The 21663-nt window shown below is 48.5% G+C and overlaps 1 protein-coding gene across 2 annotated transcripts in view; it reads right to left on the reverse strand.

Moving 5' to 3' along the window:
- Positions 1-4893: 4893 nt before the first annotated feature.
- RAB11FIP2 (RAB11 family interacting protein 2) overlaps positions 4894-21663 on the reverse strand; it is a 54986-nt gene continuing 38216 nt past the window's right edge. Inside the window, exon 5 of one of the 2 annotated variants that reach the window (XM_044298737.1) lies at positions 4894-6965. In XM_044298737.1, coding sequence (XP_044154672.1) covers positions 6744-6965 — 222 coding nt within the window. In that variant the 3' untranslated portion in view covers positions 4894-6743. Of the gene's footprint in view, positions 6972-21663 lie in introns of both variants that reach the window. The other variant, XM_044298736.1, reaches the window with a different exon arrangement.

The following is a 21663-nucleotide window of genomic DNA, read 5'->3' on the forward strand; positions in this document are numbered from 1 at the left end:
TCTCCGATGAAGCCTCTTTCCGATTGTTTGGGGCATCAGGAAAAAGGCTTGTCCGGAGAAGAAAAGGTGAGCGCTACCATCAGTCCTGTGTCATGCCAACAGTAAAGCCTCCTGAGACCATTCATGTGTGGGGTTGCTTCTCATCCAAGGGAGTGGGCTCAGTCACAATTCTGCCCAAAAACACAGCCATGAATAAAGAATGGCACCAAAACACCCTCCAACAGCAGCTTCTTCCAACAATCCAGCAACAGTTTGGTGAAGAACAATGCATTTTCCAGCACGATGGAGCACCGTGCCATAAGGCAAAAGTGATAACTAAGTGGCTCGGGGACCAAAACGGTGACATTTTGGGTCCATGGCCTGGAAACTCCCCAGATCTTAATCCCATTGAGAACTTGTGGTCAATCCTCAAGAGGCGGGTGGACAAACAAAAACCCACTAATTCTGACAAACTGCAAGAAGTGATTATGAAAGAATGGGTTGTATCAGTCAGGAATTGGCCCAGAAGGTGATTGAGAGTGTAACGGCACCGTTTCCGCAGACAAGGGGTTAAAATCCGTTTAGGGGATATGCCCCTTTCCGAGAGACAGGCACAGCTACTGCAGAACACCAACCTCCCGAACTGGATACAAAATAGCACTCCAAACTGGAACCTCACAAGTAGCTGTCAGTCAGACGAACAGGAAAAGCGTATCCGTCAGCTTACACTCCTGGCAATCAGTCTCTAACAGCATACAGGGAATCCCCCCAATAACGAGACAAGGCTCCGTGTTGAGGGTCAGCAGTGATCTGAGGTGCTGGCACACCCAGCCTGGTTTTTATTACAGTTTGTTGCAGATATAGGACAGATACAACATATCCCCACAATGCATCATGGTTTCCTCCCCTCTGTCCCGGAGACGACCGAACACAATCCAATTATCTCTCAGGACAAAGGGGAGATCACCAATACACATGTGGAGACAACAGGACAGGAATCACCACCCAAACACACAATGGCACACCCCCACAGCAAACACAGACATGTAACATATCCCCAGATAGCTCAAGTCTGAGTGCATATCATTAGGTGACTGGCACTCAGAATACACGAATACAATACTATTAGCTATCTGGGTGCCCTCACATAACATACAATGTAACCGAACGCATAATAACATAAAATACAATTCTACAGACAGATTTAAGCTGTGCGGCCGGTCTGTCTTCTCCTTTACAGTTACTATGGGCCATAATCCTGAGGCAAGAGGCTTTTAAACAGTCCTCTCCAAAACCCAGTGGCGAGGTTGGTTTCGCCACACATCTCCCCCCCCCCAGGGAAGAGTAACCAGATACCTGACCTCACGCCGGTCGGTACCTGAGTTAGTCTGGCAGCCCACCCACAACCCAATACTGGACCTGCTGAATTTCGTAGCCTGTCTCTGTCCAGTAAGTCCACCAAGGTGATGTTGGAAGCTGGTACTCCCGGTCTCTGTGTTGCTCCCTGGTTTGGAGTGGAGGTTGCTTTGTGGGCAGGGATCAGCGGTACTCAGCCCTGGTGCCAGCGCTACCACGGAAGAAGCCTGGTTGGAGCCTGGTTGTTGGAGGGGGAGACCGACTGTCTCTACCCCCTGTGCTGTAAGTGCAGAGACCACGGTCCCATCTGCACAGTTGTGGGGCTTACTGTCTCCCCCTGGTGCGTTAAGCTGCCGCTGGGGAGAGGGGGTAACGAGCTCCTCTCCCATACATACTTCCAGCCGCTGGGGAGTGCGACCGACCGCCTCCGCTCCCAATACAGTGTCCTGCTGCTGGGGAAAGGAGACTGGGCTCTCTATTCCCTGTAGGACACTCTGCCGCTGGGGGACAGGACCGACTGTCTCTGCCCCCTGTAACTCCGTCTGCCGCTGGGGAATGGAGACTCGGCTCCCAATTCCCAAAAAATCATGCTGCTGCTGGGGGGCAGGAACAACTACCTCTGCCCCCTGTAACTCAGCCTGCCGCTGGGGAGGGAGGCTGCTGCTCTCCCCTCCCTGCACTTCACACTGTCTTCCCGGCACATCACTCTGCTGCTGGGGGGCAGGAACAACTACTTCTGCCCCCTGTAACTCAGCCTGCCGCTGGGGAGGGAGGCCGCTGCTCTCCTCTCCCTGCACTTCACACTGTCGCTGGGGAATGGAGACTAGGCTCCCACTGTCCCGCAACCGTAACCTTCGATGGAGGTCCACCCAACGTGGCAGCTGACCGTCACCTTCTGCCCGGTATAGTAGGGTCTTAGACACTAGATTCCTCACAAACTTCACGTATTTCTCAGCTGGATTGGGTCCGAAGAAGTTCAGCCGCAACCACATCATACGGTCAAATTCCTCCACAGAGTATCTGTACTCCACTGCTGGTTCCATCCTGGTGCTTTTAGGGTCACTGTACTGAGACATGCGTTGCCCTTAAGTTGTAAAATCCAAAGAAATGGTGTCTCCTGTAGCTGTCCTTCTGGCTGTAGGAACGATCCCGCTGCTTGCCACCAATGTAACGGCACCGTTTCCGCAGACAAGGGGTTAAAATCCGTTTAGGGGATATGCCCCTTTCAGAGAGACAGGCACAGCTACTGCAGAACACCAACCTCCCGAACTGGATACAAAATAGCACTCCAAACTGGAACCTCGCGAATAGCTGTCAGTCAGACGAACAGGAAAAGCGTATCCGTCAGCTTACACTCCTGGCAATCAGTCTCCAACAGCATACAGGGAATCCCCCCAATGACGAGACAAGGCTCCGTGTTGAGGGTCAGCAGTGCTCTGAAGTGCTGGCACACCCAGCCTGGTTTTTATTACAGTTTGTTGCAGATACAACACATCCCCACAATGCATCATGGTTTCCTCCCCTCTGTCCCGGAGACGACCAAAGACAATCCAATTATCTCTCAGGACAAAGGGGAGATCGCCAATACACATGTGGAGACAACAGGACAGACATCACCACCCAAACACACAATGGCACACCCCCACAGCAAACACAGACATGTAACATATCCCCAGATAGCTCAAGTCTGAGTGCATATCATTAGGTGAATGGCACTCAGAATACACGAATACAATAATATTAGCTATCTGGGTGCCCTCACATAACATACAATGTAACCGAACGCATAATAACATAAAATACAATTCTACAGACAGATTTAAGCTGTGCGGCCGGTCTGTCTTCTCCTTTACAGTTACTATGGGCCATAATCCTGAGGCAAGAGGCTTTTAAACAGTCCTCTCCAAAACCCAGTGGCGAGGTTGGTTTCGCCACAGAGAGCATGCCCAGTCGGATTGCAGAGGTCCTGAAAAAGAAGGGCCAACACTGCAAATACTGACTCTGCATAAATGTCATGTAATTGTCGCTAAAAGCCTCTGAAACGTATGAAGTGCGAGTAATTATATTTCACTACATCACAGAAACAACTGAAACAAAGATCTAAAAGCAGTTTAGCAGCAAACTTTGTGAAAACTAATATTTGTGTCTGTATACGGGTGTGTCTATGACCGTACAGCTACTATATACGGGCCTGTTTTTTAATGTACAGCTCCTGTATATGGGCGTATGAACGTACAGCGCCTGTATACGGACGTATGACCGTACAGCTCCTGTATACGGGCGTGTGTATGAACGTACAGCGCCTGTATACAGGCGTATGACCGTACAGCTCCTGTATACGGGCGTGTGTATGAACGTACAGCTCCTGTATACGGGCGTATGAACGTACAGCTCCTGTATACGGGTGTGTGTATAAACGTACAGCTCCTGTATATTGGCGTATGACCGTACAGTTTCTGTATACGGGCATGTTTTTGAAGGTATGGCTCCTGTATACAGGCATGTGTATGAACGTACAACTCGTGTATACGGGCGTGTGTATGAACATACAGCTCCTGTATATGGGCATGTGTATGACCGTACACCTCCTGTATACGGGTACGTGTATGACCATACAGCTCCTGTATACGGGTACGTGTATGACCATACAGCTCCTGTATACGGGCGTGTGTATGACCATACAGCTCCTGTATACGGGCGTGTGTATGACCGTACAGCTCCTGTATACGGGCGTGTGTATGACCGTACAGCTCCTGTATACGGGCCATGTGTATGACCGTACAGCTCCTGTATACGGGCCGTGTGTATGACCGTACAGCTCCTGTATACGGGTACGTGTATGACCGTACAGCTCCTGTATACGGGCCGCGTGTATGACCGTACAGCTCCTGTATACGGGTACGTGTATGACCGTACAGCTCCTGTATACGGACCGCGTGTATGACCGTACAGCTCCTGTATACGGGTACGTGTATGACCGTACAGCTCCTGTATACGGGCCGCGTGTATGACCGTACAGCTCCTGTATACGGGTACGTGTATGACCGTACAGCTCCTGTATACGGGTGCGTGTATGACCGTACAGCTCCTGTATACGGCCGCGTGTATGACCGTACAGCTCCTGTATACGGCCGCGTGTATGACCGTACAGCTCCTGTATACGGCCGCGTGTATGACCGTACAGCTCCTGTATACGGCCGCGTGTATGACCGTACAGCTCCTGTATACGGCCGCGTGTATGACCGTACAGCTCCTGTATACGGGCGTGTGTATGACCGTACAGCTCCTGTATACGGGCCGCGTGTATGACCGTACAGCTCCTGTATACGGGCCGCGTGTATGACCGTACAGCTCCTGTATACGGCCGCGTGTATGACCGTACAGCTCCTGTATACGGCCGTGTGTATGACAGTACAGCTCCTGTATACGGGCCGCGTGTATGACCGTACAGCTCCTGTATACGGGCCGCGTGTATGACCGTACAGCTCCTGTATACGGCCGTGTGTATGACCGTACAGCTCCTGTATACGGCCGCGTGTATGACCGTACAGCTCCTGTATACGGCCGCGTGTATGACCGTACAGCTCCTGTATACGGCCGCGTGTATGACCGTACAGCTCCTGTATACGGGTGTGTGTCTGTGTCGTGCAGGTGTGTGGTTTGACTGCTGCACAGCGTGTTTGCGGAGGTATGTAGAGGCCCCGGTTCTGGTGGTCGCGGTCTGTGTATGACACAATGACAGGACACAAGGTTTCGTGGAGACTTTATGAACCTGGAGGAGGCGAAGCCTTGGATTTCACGTACAGTTTACAGCTGATGAGGCGTGAGGAGCAGCGCAGACCCCCCAGAGGGAGACGGAAGGGTTCTCTGCAGTAAGAGCGCTGCAGATGGTTCTCCGGATCAGAACCAGAACATGGATCCAGCACCAGGAGATGGGACCTGGGGTCACCCCTCCCCCTTCTGATGACAGCAGTATGCGAGGCGTCTCATTTCCATCAGCCTGCAGACGGGATATGAGGCGCCGCGCTCTACAAGCCTCGACTCGTCCAGAGGATCTGGAAAGAGTGTGTGTAATAACAGTGCATGGTGAGGAGCCTGCACTCCGCCTCTGCTACATCGCAGCCGTCATCCCGTGCACGGCTTGTAGCGGCTTGTTTCCTGGAAGATTTCCATCACACGTTCCTTCCGAGCTCTGATCAGGGGCCACCGCCGCCGCTGGATGACATGCAGCTCTTGCATAGTTTATCCCAAAATGTCACCCGGAGCCACCTCATGTCCGCCCCCTAGAGGCTCCTGAGGAAACGGCAACCGCTAGTTGCTGCCCGTTACTCCGAAGGTGCGGACATTAATACTGTATGAGGTCATGTTTGGCATCACAGGCGTCGGTACACGGGTCACCCCACCGACTGACACTGTATAAGAGACTCTCCAAGGGGGCGCTGAAGAGTGCATTATGGCAGTGAGGGGCGTGGCACACTAGCATTAATGCAGGCCACACCCCGTGGCAGGTTCATTATGGGAGGGAGCGGGCATGGCACACCAGTATTAATGGTGGCTACACCCCGTGGCAGGTGCATTATGGGAGTAAGTGCGCGTGGCACACTAGTATTAATGGAGGCCACTCCCTGTGGCGGGTGCATTATGGGAGAGAACGGGCATGGCACCCCAGTATTAATGGTGGCTACACCCCGTGGCAGGTGCATTATGGGAGTAAGTGCGCGTGGCACACTAGTATTAATGGAGGCCACTCCCTGTGGCGGGTGCATTATGGGAGTAAGTGCGCATGGCACACTAGTATTAATGGTGGCCACACCCCGTGGCAGGTGCATTATAGGAGTAAGTGCGCGTGGCACACTAGTATTAATGGAGGCCACACCCCGTGGCGGGTGCATTATGGGAGAGAACGGGCATGGCACCCCAGTATTAATGTTGGCCACACCCCGTGGCAGGTGCATTATGGGAGTGAGCGGGCGTGGCACACTAGTATTAATAGAGGCCACTCGCCATGGCGGGTGCATTATGGGAGGACACCTGGCTGGAGCTGCACTGAGCACGTAATTAATACCTTATAATAATTAGAATATTACATTCTCCATCAGTTCTGCCGCTGCAAGTACTCGGGAGGCCACCAGGAGCCATGAGGCCAGGGTGGAGCACCGCTGTGACCACCACTCCACAGACCCAAGCCTCGGCCTCCAACACTCTCATCATGCTCTCCATGAATCAGTCCCACAGGATAGCACCAGAAGCTGCAGGGTCCATCCCCATACGGGACAGGGCAGCCAGTTTACAGTTCCTACTATTGTACTTTTCTGGGTTGTACTTGGAGTCTTCACAGGAGTGAGTCACAGCCTCCACCAGGAGACCATGGCCACCATGCATCCTGTATGCTCTCTTGGCTTTGTTGACTAGCTCTGAGGGAATTTACCCGCTTTCCTGGAAGGCACATAGGGCACCCGAAGGATGCTGGGGGTCTCCTCCATCACCCGCACCAGCAGGTTGTCTATGTAGTCCTCCAGCTCCCGGATATGACTGTCCTTCTTCTTCAGTAGCTCCTTGTGCTTCATTAACTCTCGCTCCACCTCCATGCGAGTCAGATGACTGTAGAGGACCGAACCCTCAAATGGATTCTGCTCCTAGGAAGGAAACGGGAATCTGATGTAATGACTGGGACAGCACTCATCATATGTCATAATCACCTGTCTCTACATCATATACTGGCCCAACCGGAGAGGTGCACTCAGCAATGACCCAAGTGCCCCAGCGATGGTGCTGAAAACTACCTCCAGACGAGGCCTCACAGCAGGAGAAGATATGAATCCAACCAAAAGCAGAATAATCTGGACCAGGACAGACCTGGTGAAATCCAGAAGACCAAACACAAGGAGTAAGCCAACATGTCTCTGCTAAAATAATATAATAATGTGCCAGTGGTGGCATGTACACAGGGGGAGGCTGCGAGTGCCGAGTAGAGGTGAAGAATAGAGGTGGAGGACAGCAGTGAAAATAGTAAAATAGTCATGGAGGATACAGGTGTTAGCTGGTAGTGGAAGATGGAAATGATACAGAATAATGGTGAAGGACGGCGGTGAAGAATAGACGTGGAGGACAACGGTGAAGAATAGAAGTGGAGGACGGCGGTGAAGAATAGAAGTGGAGGACGGCGGTGAAGAATAGAAGTGGAGGACGGCGGTGAAGAATAGAAGTGGAGGACGGCGGTGAAGAATAGAAGTGGAGGACGGCGGTGAAGAATAGAAGTGGAGGACGGCGGTGAAGAATAGAAGTGGAGGACGGCGGTGAAGAATAGAAGTGGAGGACGGCGGTGAAGAATAGAAGTGGAGGACGGCGGTGAAGAATAGAGGTGAAGGACAATGGTGAAGAAGAGAAGTGAAGGACAATGGTGAAGAATAGAGGTGGAGGACGGCGGTGAAGAATAGAAGTGAAGGACAGTGGTGAAGAATAGAAGTGGAGGACGGCGGTGAAGAATAGAAGTGGAGGACGGCGGTGAAGAATAGAAGTGGAGGACGGCAGTGAAGAATAGAGGTGGAGTACAACAGTGAAGAATAGAGGTGGAGTACAACAGTGAAGAATAGAAGTGAAGGACGGCGGTGAAGAATAGAGGTGAAGGACAACAGTGAAGAATAGAGGTGAAGGACGGCGGTGAAGAATAGAGGTGAAGGACAACAGTGAAGAATAGAAGTGAAGGACGGCGGTGAAGAATAGAGGTGAAGGACAACAGTGAAGAATAGAGGTGAAGGACGGCGGTGAAGAATAGAGGTGAAGGACAACAGTGAAGAATAGAAGTGAAGGACGGCGGTGAAGAATAGAGGTGAAGGACAACAGTGAAGAATAGAGGTGAAGGACGGCAATGAAGAATAGAAGTGGAGGACGGCGGTGAAGAATAGAGGTGAAGGACAACAGTGAAGAATAGAGGTGAAAGACGGCAGTGAAGAATAGAGGTGAAGGACGGCAGTGAAGAATAGAGGTGAAGGACGGCAGTGAAGAATAGAGGTGAAGGACGGCGGTAAAGAATAGAAGTAGAGGAAAGTGATGAAGAATAGAGGTGAAGGACGGCAGTGAAGAATAGAAGTGAAGGACAGCGATGAAGAATAGAGGTGAAGGACGGCAGTGAAGAATAGAGGTGAAGGACGGCAGTGAAGAATAGAGGTGAAGGACGGCAGTGAAGAATAGAGGTGAAGGACGGCAGTGAAGAATAGAGGTAAAGGACGGCAGTGAAGAATAGAGGTAAAGGACGGCAGTGAAGAATAGAGGTGAAGGACGGCAGTGAAGAATAGAGGTGAAGGACGGCAGTGAAGAATAGAGGTGAAGGACGGCAGTGAAGAATAGAGGTGAAGGACGGCAGTGAAGAATAGAGGTGAAGGACGGCAGTGAAAATAGTAAAATAGTCATGGAGGATACAGGTGTTAGCTGGTAGTGGAAGATGGAAATGATACAGAATAATGGTGAAGGACGGCGGTGAAGAATAGACGTGGAGGACAACGGTGAAGAATAGAAGTGGAGGACGGCGGTGAAGAATAGAAGTGGAGGACGGCGGTGAAGAATAGAAGTGGAGGACGGCGGTGAAGAATAGAAGTGGAGGACGGCGGTGAAGAATAGAAGTGGAGGACGGCGGTGAAGAATAGAAGTGGAGGACGGCGGTGAAGAATAGAAGTGGAGGACGGCGGTGAAGAATAGAAGTGGAGGACGGCGGTGAAGAATAGAAGTGGAGGACGGCGGTGAAGAATAGAGGTGAAGGACAATGGTGAAGAAGAGAAGTGAAGGACAATGGTGAAGAATAGAGGTGGAGGACGGCGGTGAAGAATAGAAGTGAAGGACAGTGGTGAAGAATAGAAGTGGAGGACGGCGGTGAAGAATAGAAGTGGAGGACGGCGGTGAAGAATAGAAGTGGAGGACGGCAGTGAAGAATAGAGGTGGAGTACAACAGTGAAGAATAGAGGTGGAGTACAACAGTGAAGAATAGAAGTGAAGGACGGCGGTGAAGAATAGAGGTGAAGGACAACAGTGAAGAATAGAGGTGAAGGACGGCGGTGAAGAATAGAGGTGAAGGACAACAGTGAAGAATAGAAGTGAAGGACGGCGGTGAAGAATAGAGGTGAAGGACAACAGTGAAGAATAGAGGTGAAGGACGGCGGTGAAGAATAGAGGTGAAGGACAACAGTGAAGAATAGAAGTGAAGGACGGCGGTGAAGAATAGAGGTGAAGGACAACAGTGAAGAATAGAGGTGAAGGACGGCAATGAAGAATAGAAGTGGAGGACGGCGGTGAAGAATAGAGGTGAAGGACAACAGTGAAGAATAGAGGTGAAAGACGGCAGTGAAGAATAGAGGTGAAGGACGGCAGTGAAGAATAGAGGTGAAGGACGGCAGTGAAGAATAGAGGTGAAGGACGGCGGTAAAGAATAGAAGTAGAGGAAAGTGATGAAGAATAGAGGTGAAGGACGGCAGTGAAGAATAGAAGTGAAGGACAGCGATGAAGAATAGAGGTGAAGGACGGCAGTGAAGAATAGAGGTGAAGGACGGCAGTGAAGAATAGAGGTGAAGGACGGCAGTGAAGAATAGAGGTGAAGGACGGCAGTGAAGAATAGAGGTAAAGGACGGCAGTGAAGAATAGAGGTGAAGGACGGCAGTGAAGAATAGAGGTGAAGGACGGCAGTGAAGAATAGAGGTGAAGGACGGCAGTGAAGAATAGAGGTGAAGGACGGCAGTGAAGAAAAGAGGTAAAGGACGGCGGTAGATGGTGGTGGAGAATAGCAGCATCAGATGGCGGTGGAGGATAGTAGCGTTAGATGGCGGTGAAGGATAGCGGCGCTAAATGCGGAGGAGGATAGTGGTGTTAGATGTGGTGGAGGATATCGGTGTTAGATGGCGGCGGAGGATACAGGCGTTAGATGGCAGCGGAGGATAGAAGCATTAGATGACGGTGGAGGATAGCGCTGTTAAATGGAGGTGGAGTATAGAGGAGTAAGATGGCGGTGGAGGATATTGGTTTTGGAGGATACCAGTGTTAGATAGCGGTGGAGGATAACGGTGTTAGATCGCGGTGGAGGATAGAGGTGTTAGATGGCGGTGGAGGATATTGGTTTTGGAGGATACCAGTGTTAGATCGCTGTGGAGGATAACGGTGTTAGATCGCGGTGGAGGATAGAGGTGTTAGATTGCGGTGGAGGATAGAGGTGTTAGATGGCGGTGGAGGATAGAAGTGTTAGATGGTGGTGGAGGATAGTGGCAGTAGATGGAGGTGGAGGATAGCAATGTTAGATGGCGGTGGAGGATAGCAGCGGTAGAGCATAGTGGTATCTATTATGACCCTTCGTGGGGACTACTTTCAGGACAGTCATGGTGATGTTGGGAGGTGTAGTGCTCTGAGAGCAGTGTCCTTGAGCAGATACTACATCGTGATGTATAATTAGGGCCCTAACGAGGGAACATTCCTGAGTGTGAGTTCAGAGGATGGGCAGGAGCAGCACGGAGGAGGCAGATGGAGGCCGCCCCTCCTCATCCTCGCCCGCACACATCATTACAGGCTGCAGGTGTGTGAGAAACCAATTATAAGTGATGGCTCCCACTGATACAGACCGGTACCACCAGAGGCTGCATGACATGAAGGGTTACTGGGGGTCACCCCGCAGCCACCCCACATGTAGGGACACACCCGTCATGCCGCCACACAGCACTCATCACAGGCAGTACCCCATTATCAAGTGGCAGAGCACAGACATTTCACTCCTCGGTATATTCTGCATCTTGTATGTGGGTCGGTCAGCAGATTTTCGGGGGATCACACATATTATTGGGATATCGCGGCACTAGTTGCAGAGTTGAAGTGAATGGGATCGCCGCCTAAGTCGCAAGAAATCTAACACTGCTGGATCTCCTGTGAGGGCCGCAGCGATCTCATTCATTTCTATGGGATCACTGATACTCTGCGAGCCTGCCCGACTGGTGTCGCCATACCCTTACACCTCTATAAAGGGCTGTGCACATTGGGGGGCGGCGAATCTCCCTACTACCTGCTTCTCAATGCTGGTCCCCGGCTCCTGCGCTGTCCAGCTCCTCCACTCGGGTCCCTGGATGTAAAGTTCCAGTTTGACGCCCTGTGCCCCTTGTGTAATATCAAATGGTCACGTAATTAAACAGTGACATGGTCTGCTGAGATCAGTAGTTCCCCTCATCTTATATTGCAGCAGGTGGCGGAACAGAGAAAACTGATTGCATGTGCTACTGCAGTATCAGACACAACCTGTGGGCACGTGAGGCGCTGTTTCTGAAGAAGTGCACATGTTCTTCCAATTCTAGTCCATTTACGTGAATTGTTTCAGTCTGCAGTGGACGTGAGGTCATGATGTGGAGGGACATGACTTCTGGCCGTTGGCTAGGTATGTCATGGGCCACATAAGGAAATGGACAGGAGGTCATGTGATTGTGTCATTTGAGGCTAGCATACTGGCATCAACTTTCATTCAGTTAATTTCCCCATAAGTCTGCGTCAGTCTCAACTCCGTCAGATTCCTGTCGCCTCTGAGCATAGTCTGAGATCTTTCTGACAAATCCTGTAAGCAGCATGGTAACCAGAATGTATGATGAGGTTGTGGTGGAGCAGAATGATGTTGACCTACAGCTGCGTTATCAAGACAGTCTCTATGCAGCACCCCTATCGTCCACTACCCATTGTAACCTGAGACCTGACACCAAGGAGAGAGATATGAAGGAGACCTGACACCAAGGAGAGAGATATGAAGGAGACCTGACACCAAGGAGAGAGATATGAAGGAGACCTGACATTGAGGAGAGAAATACTGAGAAGACTTGACACCAAGGAGAGAGACACAGAGGAGACCTGACAAAGGAGGGAGATACGGAGGAGAGAGGTACTGAGGAGACCTGACACCAAGGAGAGAAATGTGGAGGCAACCTGACATCAAGGATAGAAATATGGAGGAGACCTGACACCAAGGAGAGAGATGGAGGAGACCTGACATCAAGGAGAGATATACTGAGGAGACCTGACACTGAGGAGAGAAATATAGAGGACACCAGACACCAAAGAGGGAGATACGGAGGAGACTTGACACTCAGGAGAGAGATAGTGACACCAAAGATACATATCCAGAGGAGACCAGACATCAAGGAGGGAGATATTGAAGAGACCTGACACCAAGGAGAGAGATATGTAGGAGTCCGGACACCCAGGTGAGCGATATGGAGGAGAGTGGACACCGAAGAGGGAGATATAGAGACCTGACACAAAGGAGAGAGATATGGGGGATACCTGACACAAAGGAGGGAGATATGGAGGAGACCCTGACTCTGAGAAGAGATAGGGAGGAGACTTGACACTGAGAAGAGAGAAATGAAGGAGAATTGACACCAAGGAGAGAGATATGGAGGAGATCTGACACCAAGGAGAGAGATATGGAGGAGACCTGATACCAAGGTGAGAGATATGGAGGAGACCTGATACTAAGGAGGGAGGGAGATATGGAGGAGACCTGACACTAAGAAGAGAGATATGGAGAAGATCTGACACAGAAAAGAGAGACATTAAGGGGACCTGACACCAACATATGTTAGAGAACTGACACAAGGACATATGTAGAAGAACTGAGACATGGAATAGAAATATGGTGGACGCCTGACACCAAGGAGGGAGATACGGAGGAAACCTGACACTGAGGAGAGTGATACTGACACCAAAAAAAGAAACCCTGAGGACACCAGGCACCTAGAAGGGAGATCCTGAGGAGACCAGACCACGAGGAGAGAGAGAGATATGGAGGAGACCAGACACTGAGGAGAGAGATATAGAGGAGACCAGAGACCGAGGAGAGAGATATGGAGGAGACCAGACACTGAGGAGAGAGATATGGAGGAGACCACAGACGGAGGAGACCTGACACCAAGGAGAGAGATATGGAGGAGACTTGACACCAAGGAGAGAGATATGGAGGAGACCTGACACCAAGGGGAAAAGAAAGGGATGCAAATTAACTCTTTAACAAGCTCTGCCACTAATGCCACCAGAGCTTGTTGAGAACTAATTTGCATCCCTTTCTTCCCATAATTCCAGAGGAGCATGTACGGCCTATAAGTCTCCTCAGGCCTATTAAGGTGCTTTCTCCCCAAGGAGAGATAGTACCCCAAAACCAAGGAGAGAGATATGGCGGAGACCTAACACTAAGGAGAGAGATATAAAGGAGATGTTACACCAGTGAGAAAGATATGAAATAGAGCTGACACCAAGGAGAAAGATATGGAGGAGACCTGACACCATAAAGAGACCTGACACAGAGAGATATGGGGGAGACCTGACACCAAGGAGGAAGATATGAATGAGACCTGACATCAGTGAGAGAGAAATGGAGGAGAACTGACACCGAGGAGGAAGATATGGGGGAGACCTAACACCAATAAGAGAGATATGGAGGAGGACTGACACTGAGCAAAAAGATATGGAGGAGATCTTACACTAAAGAGAGAGATCTAAAAAGACCTGACCACCAAGGTTAGAGATACTGAGGAGACATGACACCAAGGAGAGAGATGGAGGAGACCAGACACTAAGGAGAGAGCGATGGAGGAGGCCAGACACCAAGAAGAAAGATATGGAGAAGACCGGACACCAAGGAGAGAGGTCCTGAGGAGACCTGACACCAAGAAGAGAGATATTGAGACCAGATACCAAGAAGAGAGATATAGGGGAGACCAGACATGAAGGAGGGAGATACGAATGAGATCCGACACTGATGAGAGAGATAAAGAGAAGACCTGACACCAAGGAGAGAGATATGGAGACCTGACTCCAAGGAGGAAGTTATAGAGACTGGCACCAAAGAGAGAAATATAGAGAGGACCTGACACCAAGGAGATATGGAGAAGACCAGATTCAAGGAGAAAGATTTGGAGGAGACCTGACACTGAGAAGAGAGAGATGGAGACCTGACACCAAGAAAGGAGATATGAAGGAGAGCTGACACCAAGGAGAGAGATATGGAGACCTGACATCAAGGAGAGAGATAAGAAGGAGACCTGACCCCAAAGATAAAGATATGGAGGAGACCTGACACCAAGGAGGGAGATATAAAGAAGACCTGACAACAAGATATGGGAGGATGGAGATAGGGGTCAGCCCAGGAATCTGCAGCTGTGAAGACCCTCAGGAGGAGGCCAAAAACACATATCTGAGACATCATCGGATAGCGAGCAGCTGCGGATGACCCCCACCAGTAAAACCAAGAGCAAACCATTATAGAAGGGTGCAAGCAAGCAGGAACCCTGAAAACTGCAATAACAACAACACTTCTCCAAATCCAGAATCCTCTGTTATCCACAGGCTCCTTGATCCCTTCCAGAGTCCTTTGTCCTCTTTAGACCTCTTTTGTCTTCTCCAAACTCCTTGTGGCGAAACCAACCTCGCCACGGGGTGTTGGAGAGGGCTGTTTGAAGGCCTCTTGCCTCAGGATTATGGCCCATAGTAACTGTAAAGGAGAAGACAGACCGGCCGCACAGCTTAAATCTGTCTGTAGAATTGTATTTTATGTTATTATGCGTTCGGTTAAATTGTATGTTATGTGAGGGCACCCAGATAGCTAATATTATTGTATTCGTGTATTCTGAGTGCCAGTCACCTAATGATATGCACTCAGACTTGAGCTATCTGGGGATATGTTAAATGTCTGTGTTTGCTGTGGGGGTGTGCCATTGTGTGTTTAAATGGTGATGTCTGTCCTGTTGTCTCCACATGTGTATTGGCGATCTCCCTTTGTCCTGAGAGATAATTGGATTGCCTTTGGTTGTCTCTGGGACAGAGAGGAGGAAACCATGATGCATTGTGGGGATGTGTTGTATCTGTTCTGTATTTGCAAAACTGTAATAAAAACCAGGCTGGGTGTGCCAGCACATCAGACCACTGCTGACCCTCAAGACGGAGCCTTGTCTCGTTATTGGGGAGATTCCCTATATGCTGTTGGAGACTGATTGCCAGGAGTGTAAGATGACTGATACGCTTTTCCTGTTCGTCTGCTGACAGCTATTCGCGAGGTTCCAGTTTGGAGTGCTATTTTGTATCCAGTTCGAGAGGTTGGTGTTCTGCAGTAGCTGTGCCTGTCTCTCAGAAAGGGGCATATCGCCTAAACGGATTTTAACCCCTTGTCTGCTGAAACGGTCTGTTACATTGGTGGCAAGCAGCGGGATCGTTCCTACAGCCAGAAGGACAGCTACAGGAGACACCATTTCTTTGGATTTTACAACTTAAGGGCAACGCATGTCTCAGTACAGCGACCCTAAAAGCACCAGGATGGAACCAGCAGTGGAGTACAGATACTCTGTGGAGGAATTTGACCGTATGATGTGGTTGCGGCTGAACTTCTTCGGACCCAATCCAGCTGAGAAATACGTGAAGTTCGTGAGGAGTCTAGTGTTCAAGACACTACTATACCGGGCAGAAGGTGACGGTCAGCTGCCACGTTGGGTGGACCTCCATCGGAAGTTACAGTTGCGGGACAGTGGGAGCCGAGTCTCCATTCCCCAGCGGCAGTGTGAAGTGCAGGGAGGGGAGAGCAGCGGCCTCCCTCCCCAGCGGCAGGCTGAGTTACAGGGGGCAGAGGTAGTTGTTCCTGCCCCCCAGCAGCAGCATGATTTTTGGGGAATTGGGAGCCTAGTCTCCATTCCCCAGCGGCAGTGTGAAGTGCAGGGAGGGGAGAGCAGCGGCCTCCCTCCCCAGCGGCAGGCTGAGTTACAGGGGGCAGAGGTAGTTGTTCCTGCCCCCCAGCAGCAGCATGATTTTTTGGGAATTGGGAGCCTAGTCTCCATTCCCCAGCGGCCGTGTGATGTACAGGGAATTGGGAGCCGAGTCTCCATTCCCCAGCGGCAGGCGGAGTTACAGGGGGCAGAGACAGTCGGTCCTGTCCCCCAGCAGCAGCAGGATTTGTTGGGAACTGGGAGCCTAGTCTCCATTCCCCAGCGGCAGCTTAACGCACCAGGGGGAGACAGTAAGCCCCACAACTGTGCAGATGGGACTGTGGTCTCTGCACTCACAGCACAGGGGGTAGGGACAGTCGGTCCTGTCCCCCAGCAACAGGGCTGTTTAGCCAAAGAGGAGACAGTCGGTCTCCTCCTCAAACAACCAGATCTCCAGCCATCTCCGCAGGGATACCAGGAGGAGGAGGTAAGCGAGCCCTCCCCTTCCCAGCTACTTCCCAACCGAGTTCTGGGGGCAGGGGATGAGCCTGCAATACCCACTGATCTCTTCCCAGCGGAAGAGCTGGCATCAGGGCAGAGAGCCGCTAGCCTCTGCTCCACCAACCCCCTTGTTACAGGACTGGCTTGTACCCCCCTCACCCCAGCGGAAGAGCTGGCATCTGGGCAGAGCACAGTCGGCCTCTGCCCACCAAGTACCTACAGCTCCAAGCTGGAGAACCACAAAGCAAGGAGTAGCAGATGCACACTCAACAGCTGGGGACCTACAGAACAGAGCCAGGCCCCAAAATTCAACAGGTCCAGTATTGGGTTGTGGGTGGGCTGCCAGACTAACTCAGGTACCGACCGGCGTGAGGTCAGGTATCTGGTTTGTCTTCCCTGGGGGGGGGGGGGGGAATGTGTGGCGAAACCAACCTCGCCACTGTGTTTTGGAGAGGGCGGTTTAAAAGCCTCTTGCCTCAGGATTATGGCCCATAGTAACTTTAAAGGAGAAGACAGACCGGCCACACAGCTTAAATCTGTCTGTAGAATTGTATTTTATGTTATTATGCGTTCGGTTAAATTGTATGTTATGTGAGGGCACCCAGATAGCTAATAGTATTGTATTCATGTATTCTGAGTGCCAGTCACCTAATGATATGCACTCAGACTTGAGCTATCTGGGGATATGTTACATGTCTGTGTTTGCTGTGGGGGTGTGCCATTGTGTGTTTGGGTGGTGATTCCTGTCCTGTTGTCTCCACATGTGTATTGGTGATCTCCCTTTGTCCTGAGAGATTATTGGATTGCCTTTGGTTGTCTCTGGGGCAGAGAGGAGGAAACCATGATGCATTGTGGGGATGTGTTGTATCTGTTCTGTATTTGCAAAACTAATAAAAACCAGGCTGGGTGTGCCAGAACATCAGACCACTGCTGACCCTCAAGACGGAGCCTTGTCTCATAATTGGGGGGATTCCCTGTATGCTGTTGGAGACTGATTGCCAGGAGTGTAAGCTGATTGTATGCTTTTCCTGTTCGTCTGCCGGCAGCTATCCGCAAGGTTCCAGTTTGGAGTGCTATTTGGTATCCAGTTCGGGAGGTTGGTGTTCTGCAGTAGCTGTGCCTGTCTCTCAGAAAGGGGCATATCGCCTAAACAGATTTTAACCCCTTGTCTGCTGAAACGGTCTGTTACACTCTTCTGTGCCCTTCCATACTCCTCTGTCCACTCCAGGCTCCTCAGTTCTCCTATAGATTTTTTTTGTCTTCCTGCAGACTTGTCTGTAACCTCCAGACTCCACTGTCCTCTGTCCCCCTCCAGATTCATTTGACCCCTCCATCCTGACCTGTAATACTGTATATAGTGTTACCTGTATATAACTGGACCTCACCTGTAATACTGTATATAGTGTTACCTGTATATAACTGGACCTCACCTGTAATACTGTATATAGTGTTACCTGTATATAACCAGGGCTCACCTGTAATACTGTATATAACCAGACCTCACCTGTAATACTGTATATAGTGTTACCTGTATATACCTGGACCTCACCTGTAATACTGTATAAAGTGTTACCTGTATATAACCGGACCTCACCTGTAATACTGTATATAGTGTTACCTGTATATAACCGGACCTCACCTGTAATACTGTATATAGTGTTACCTGTATATACCTGGACCTCACCTGTAATACTGTATATAGTGTTACCTGTATATAACCGGACCTCACCTGTAATACTGTATATAGTGTTACCTGTATATACCTGGACCTCACCTGCAATACTGTATATAGTGCTAACTGTATATAACTGGACCTCACCTGTAATACTGTATATAGTGTTACCTGTATATAACCGGACCTCACCTGTAATACTGTATATAGTGTTACCTGTTTATAACCAGGGCTCACCTGTAATACTGTATATAGTGTTATCGGTATATAACTGGACCTCACCTGTAATACTATATATAGTTACCTGTATATAACCAGACCTCACCTGTAATACTGTATGTAGTGTTACCTGTTAATAATCTGACCTCACCTGTAAAACTGTACATAGTGTTACTTGTATATAACCGGACCTCACCTGTAATACTGTATATAGTGCTACTTGTATATAACCGGACCTCACCTGTAATACTGTATATAGTGTTACCTATATATATATATAATCAGGGCTCACCTGTAATACTGTATATAGTGTTACCTGTATATAACCGGACCTCACCTGTAATACTGCATATAGTGTTACCTGTATATAACCGGACCTCATCTGTAATACTGTATATAGTTACCTGTATATAACTGAACCTCACCTGTAATACTGTATATAGTGCTACTTGTATATAACCGGACCTCACCTGTAATACTGTATATAGTGTTACCTGTATATAACCGGACCTCACCTGTAATACTGTATATAGTACCTGTATATAACCTGACCTCACCTGTAATACTGTATATAGTGTTACCTGTATATAACCGGACCTCACCTGTAATACTGTATATAGTGTTACCTGTATATAACCGGACCTCGCCTGTAATACTGTATATAGTGTTACCTGTATATAACTGAACCTCACCTGTAATACTGTATATAGTGTTACCTGTATATAACCAGGGCTCACCTGAAATACTGTACATATTGTTACCAGTATATAACCGGACCTCATCTGTAATACTGTATATAGTTACCTGTATATAACTAAACCTGACCTGTAATACTGTATTTAACCAGACCTCACCTGTACTACTGTATATAGTGTTACCTGTATATAACCAGACCTCATCTGTAATACTGTATATAGTGTTACCTGTATATAACCAGGGCTCATCTGTAATACCGTATATAGTGTTACCTGTATATAACCAGGGCTCATCTGTAATACTGTATATAGTGTTACCTGTATATAACCGGACCTCACCTGTAATACTGTATATAGTGTTACCTGTATATAACCGGACCTCACCTGTAATACTGTATATAGTACCTGTATATAACCTGACCTCATCTGTAATACTGTATATAGTTACCTGTATATAACTAAACCTGACCTGTAATACTGTATTTAACCGGACCTCACCTGTACTACTGTATATAGTGTTACCTGTATATAACCGGACCTCATCTGTAATACCGTATATAGTGTTACCTGTATATAACCAGGGCTCATCTGTAATACCGTATATAGTGTTACCTGTATATAACCAGGGCTCATCTGTAATACTGTATATAGTGTTACCTGTATATAACCAGACCTCACCTGTAATACTGTATATAGTGTTACCTGTATATAACCAGACCTCACCTGTAATACTGTATATAGTGTTACCTGTATATAACCGGACCTCACCTGTAATACTGTATATAGTGTTACCTGTATATAACCGGACCTCACCTGTAATACTGTATATAGTGTTAACTGTATATACCTGGACCTCAACTGTAATACTGTATATAGTTACCTGTATATAACCGGACCTCACCTGTAATACTGTATATAGTGTTACCTGTATATAACCGGACCTCACCTGTAATACTGTATATAGTGTTACCTGTATATAACCGGACCTCACCTGTAATACTGTATATAGTGTTACCTGTATATACCTGGACCTCACCTGTAATACTGTATATAGTGTTACCTGTATATAACCGGACCTCACCTGTAATACTGTATATAGTGTTACCTGTATATAACCGGACCTCACCTGTAATACTGTATATAGTGTTACCTGTATATAACCGGACCTCACCTGTAATACTGTATATAGTGTTACCTGTATATAACAGGACTGTGAAGGACTTTGATGCAATTGCCTATATGATTCAGTGTAATTCTCTCCCTGCTATTTTAAGGTCTATATTGTTTCGGTTCCAAATGTCAAGAATGAATGTATTCGTGTACCGAACAGGGAGGCTGAAATTATGTTTGTATGTGGGATGGAAAGTACTTTTCTGAAAGTGTTAGAAGTTGTAAATGTTCTGGCCAGCAGACAATTGAGCTGTGTGTATTGTTACCACTCCATTATCTAGCCGGGCCCAGAGGAGGAGTTTATGCTGCATAGATTGTGAGTTCTGGGGGCCAGTAAAGAGTCTCGTGTTTCCAGCAATAAGTTTTGACTCGTGTGTGGATTACTCGGCGATTCCAGGGATATTCCTACTCGTGGAATATTGGGTGATTTTCTTTCATGGGAAGAAGGGAATGCTTGACGGGGATATTTTCTACGACCGTCACAAGGACCTCACCTGTAATACTGTATATAGTGTTACCTGTATATAACCGGACTCCACCTGTAATACTGTATATAGTGTTACCTGTATATACCTGGACCTCACCTGTAATACTGTATATAGTGTTACCTGTATATGACCAGGGCTCACCTGTAATACTATATATAGTGTTACCTGTATATAACCGGACCTCACCTGTAATACTGTATATAGTTACCTGTATATAACCGGACCTCATCTGTAATACTGTATTTAGTTTTACCTGTATATAACCAGGGTTCACCTGTAATACTGTGTATAGTGTTACCTGTATATAACCGGACCTCACCTGTAATACTGTATATAGTGTTACCTGTATATAACCAGACCTCACCTGTAATACTGTATATAGTGTAACCTGTATATAACCTGAACTGTAATACTGTATATAGTGTTACCTGTATATAACCGACCTCACCTGTAATACTGTATATAGTGTTACCTGTATATAACCAGGGCTCACTTTAAATACTGTATATAGTGTTACCTGTATATAACCGGACCTCACCTGTAATACTGTATATAGTGTTACCTGTATATAACCGGACCTCACCTGTAATACTGTATATAGTGTTACCTGTATATACCCGGACCTCACCTGTAATACTGTATATAGTGTTACCTGTATACAACCAGGGCTCACTTTAAATACTGTATATAGTGTTACCTGTATATAACCAGGGCTCACTTGTAATACTGTATATAGTGTTACCTGTATATAACCGGACCTCACCTGTAATACTGTATATAGTGTTACCTGTATATACCTGGACCTCACCTGTAATACTGTATATAGTTACCTGTATATAACCGGACCTCACCTGTAATACTGTATATAGTGTTATCTGTATATAACC

The sequence above is a fragment of the Bufo gargarizans genome, chromosome 6 (genome assembly GCF_014858855.1).
Source record: "Bufo gargarizans isolate SCDJY-AF-19 chromosome 6, ASM1485885v1, whole genome shotgun sequence".
NCBI classification, from domain to species: domain Eukaryota; kingdom Metazoa; phylum Chordata; class Amphibia; order Anura; family Bufonidae; genus Bufo; species Bufo gargarizans.